At 38.5% G+C, this 3,581-nt stretch overlaps 1 protein-coding gene across 1 annotated transcript in view; it reads left to right on the top strand.

Moving 5' to 3' along the window:
• Nucleotides 1-3,581, top strand: part of OPHN1 (oligophrenin 1) — a gene marked incomplete at its 3' end in the record, with an annotated part of 597,264 nt that overhangs the window by 422,342 nt on the left and 171,341 nt on the right. Inside the window, exon 16 of the mRNA XM_007957689.1 lies at nucleotides 2,933-3,017. Coding sequence (XP_007955880.1) covers nucleotides 2,933-3,017 — 85 coding nt within the window. The remainder of the gene's footprint in view (nucleotides 1-2,932; nucleotides 3,018-3,581) is intronic.

The following is a 3,581-nucleotide window of genomic DNA, read 5'->3' as shown; positions in this document are numbered from 1 at the left end:
GCTGGCTGCTGAGGCTGAGAAGCCCCAAGGTTGACAAGTAAAAAGGCACAGTCCCGATGTTACCAAACCACATGGCAGGCCATTAACTTAAGTCCCAAGGTCGGCAGAGCATAACAGGCTGCTGAGCAACAACACGGCTACGTGCAGGGTCCAAGCATGCCATATGCTAGAAACCATTCCCAAGGTGTCTCCTTATATACCGAAAGCAGACCACATCCCAAAGGCAGCTCCTCAGCTGCTTATGGTAGATCCCACCATGGAATTGATTGCCAGTCTCATCATGGGGAATAACTACCACCAGCTGCCCAGCCACTCAACCACGCCCAGCCAAGTTGACAGACAAATGTAACTACAACAATGAGCATTTCTCAGTCTTTCACTTACTTAAACTCTGCTATACTTGATATTCAACATGACTCTGAAACTTTCTCCTCATAGATTTCTCTAATAATACATTTCTTTCTACCTCTTCCTCTCAGTCTCCTTCTCAGGTCCGTTTTCTTCCACTTTTCCCTTAAATATTGTGTTTGCAGACTTCTCTTCCTATTCTACAAATATTCCGTTCATGAACTCATCATACTATTTTAACTATGCTAATAGCTCCACATTCTCTGTCTCTAGCTCCAGGCAAGTCCTGTTGACTATATCCAGATTTTTTCACCTCTACCTAGGTGACCTCAGACTTCACAAATCAAAGACTGAGCTGATTAATCCTCCACCCAGCCTTCAACACTTAAAGCAGAAGAAACAACCACGATGCTCCTCTTTCTGTATGCCCTAGCTTGGTTGGTAATACCAATGTCAATCTAGATATACACAGATTTACAGGAGTAATTCTTGGCTTTTCTCACCCATGACCCTCAGATTTAATCAGCCACCAAGTCTAATTAACTTTGACTCCTAAATATTTTTTCAAAAAACAACTCCCTATTCAGTTTTATTGCTACTGCCATAGTTCAGTATCTCATTAGTTCTCATCAAGACAATTACAGTCACCTCCTAACTGTTCTCCCAGACTTCAAATCTATTGTTCCAAAACTTCAGTCATTTTTAACCATATCAACACATTTTACTGTATGTTACCATCTGTTCTATTATATAATGAATTATTTAATATTAAATAAACTCATTTTTATTGTTATCTAAACAATTATCAAAAGTGTGGATTATAGTTTTAATATGTTAAAAATAAGTACATATTTATTAAAACAAAGGAAATGTACATCTGTGTGCTACTTTGAGAAACACTGGCACGTAATACCTTTTACTATTTGGCCCTCAAACTATCATTTACACATTCATTAATAATTCAACTGAAACTTTTGTTGCATACCTCCTGGATAGCACTTCAAGGCATTGAAAATAAAAGCTGAACACAGGCGCATTTATATATATATATTTTTTCTTTTTTACTCTGCTGACGTTTAGACTTGGCCATTTTAATGTTAGCCATTTTAACACTGCTACCCACCAGCCACTCCTTGGAAGGAAGGTTGGGCAATCCTACTTCCATAGTGATACTGCCTCGGAAACCCAAGGAGGGGTCGCTATGAGTCGGGCCGACTCGACGGCACATAACAACACAACAACATTTGCTTACATTACTACCATTGCCAGTTTTATTAATTGACTGATTGACCCTCTCTGCCTGTACAGTTTCTAAACCACTAATGGTCATAGACTTTTTAAACCATTAATGAACATAAACTCTAGGAAAATGTTCAGTTGTGTTCCATAGAGATACCACTTTGGAAACCTAAGGATAGGTCTCTATGAGTCGAATTGACTCTATGGCAGTGAGTTTGGTTTGGTTTTTAATCTTCCTTGTGCATTCAATGAGCACCACAAGTCCAAATTCAATAACTGCAAGAAGAAATCAACAGCCATAGAATAGAATACAGGTACTGGCCAATGGCAATATCTATAACCATTGTTTGCCATTTTGTTATTTTGGCTCATCATTGCCACTCTTGCAATGGGAGATGAGGTATGGTAAATTACATAGTATGGCTATTCTAGCCATAGTCTTTGTAAACTTCTTGGTGGAATTTTCCATGAACAACTGAGTAGCCCCTAATTGTTAAATTTATCCACCTGGTATATTTCTGTTGGAGCAGCATGAAGCAATCTTCTGGGAAATTCACTCTCTCGGGTTTATAGCATTCTGATGTTTGGATTGGTTAATTTTGCTACTCTGCCAGGCTTAAAATGAGCCCTCCTAGAAGCAGAAGGAGTCTCTGTCGGCTGAGAGAAATGCGTTGCTGAGAGAGACACCTGAGAAAGATGCGCAGTTGAGAGAGAGAGAGAGATTAGAGACATTCCCTACTGAGAGAGACTGAGAGAGACTGGGGTGGCTGTTGAGAGAAACAGCTGGCTTCTGAGTGATACAGCTGGCTGCTGAGTGAGACAGCCAGATGAGAGAGACTGAGTGCATTCCTGAACTTGAATTGTAGTCTGTTGCTTCCCTAATAAACTCCATAATCTGTGAGTTTTATATGGCCACAGCAGTGAATTATTGCACCCAACAGAGAGCTGGTTGGTGCCATGGGAGGGACAGTGGTGTCAAAGTTGGTAAGAGGGCTGTAGGGTGGCAGCATGTCTGGCCTCATAGGAGCAGGCATTGGGCTGCTGATAGTGATTCTGTCCTCCACTTGTGGAGTTAGAGGAGGTCAGAAGATGCATCCCCCTTGCCCCTTTAGCAGGAAGATAATAGATATTGCTGGTGGGGAAAGCAAATTTTTGAGACATCAAATATGCGTTTTTGGGGTTTTTTTTGTAAAGGTTTCATCTCTTAGAAATGGAATTAGAGTGCTTACCTGTTAATTAATACACTTTCTTTTTCTTTTCTTTCTTTTTTTTTTGAGGGAGTAAAAAGTAAGATCTTTTGGAAGATTAACTTTTTTCTTTTCTTTTTTTTTTTCCCTTCCCCTAGATCCCAAATGCCCAGGAGATATTGATTTCCATAATAGTGACTGGGACATTAAGACAATCACCAGTTCCTTGAAATTTTACCTCAGGTTTGTCTGCTTTGTTTTGGGACTTTGCTTTTCACAGTTGGTGAAATTTTTCTGGGTGTAGATAGAAGTCAATGTGATCCCAGTTTTAGGAAGTTGGATAGAATTGTTAGAGAAAAAGAGAGTGAGCACAAAGAGAATTTCTATCAAAGAAGAACATATACTGGATGATTTTCTTAAAAAACTAAACTTTGGGAATTTAAGCAAGAGAAGCATCAAAACAATAGCATTGCTATTGAAAAAAGGCTTTAAAAAATTATGTAAAAAATTATGTCCTTGAAATAATTGAAGAATTTCTGCCATGGTGCACAATAATTAGAGTGATGTCACTATGGTCTCACTAATAAAATCATGAGTTGTAACAACAGTTCAATGTTTTTAACATGTTTTGTTGGATAGCAACCATTTTGAAATATTAAATTACACGTAGACTAAAATAGTTTTATCCATGTACAGGAATAAAAAACAAGAAAATGCAACCATAAAATGTTGGAGCTGAATCTAGTGACAGCAGTGAGAATAAAAGAAAAAAAAAAACCAAAAAACTCACCAGTAACATTTAGGCAT

The sequence above is a fragment of the Orycteropus afer genome, unplaced genomic scaffold (genome assembly GCF_000298275.1).
Source record: "Orycteropus afer afer isolate SDZICR_OR568_19922 unplaced genomic scaffold, OryAfe1.0 scaffold00776, whole genome shotgun sequence".
NCBI classification, from domain to species: Eukaryota; Metazoa; Chordata; class Mammalia; order Tubulidentata; family Orycteropodidae; genus Orycteropus; species Orycteropus afer.
This window is presented reverse-complemented; position numbering and strand designations above follow the sequence as displayed.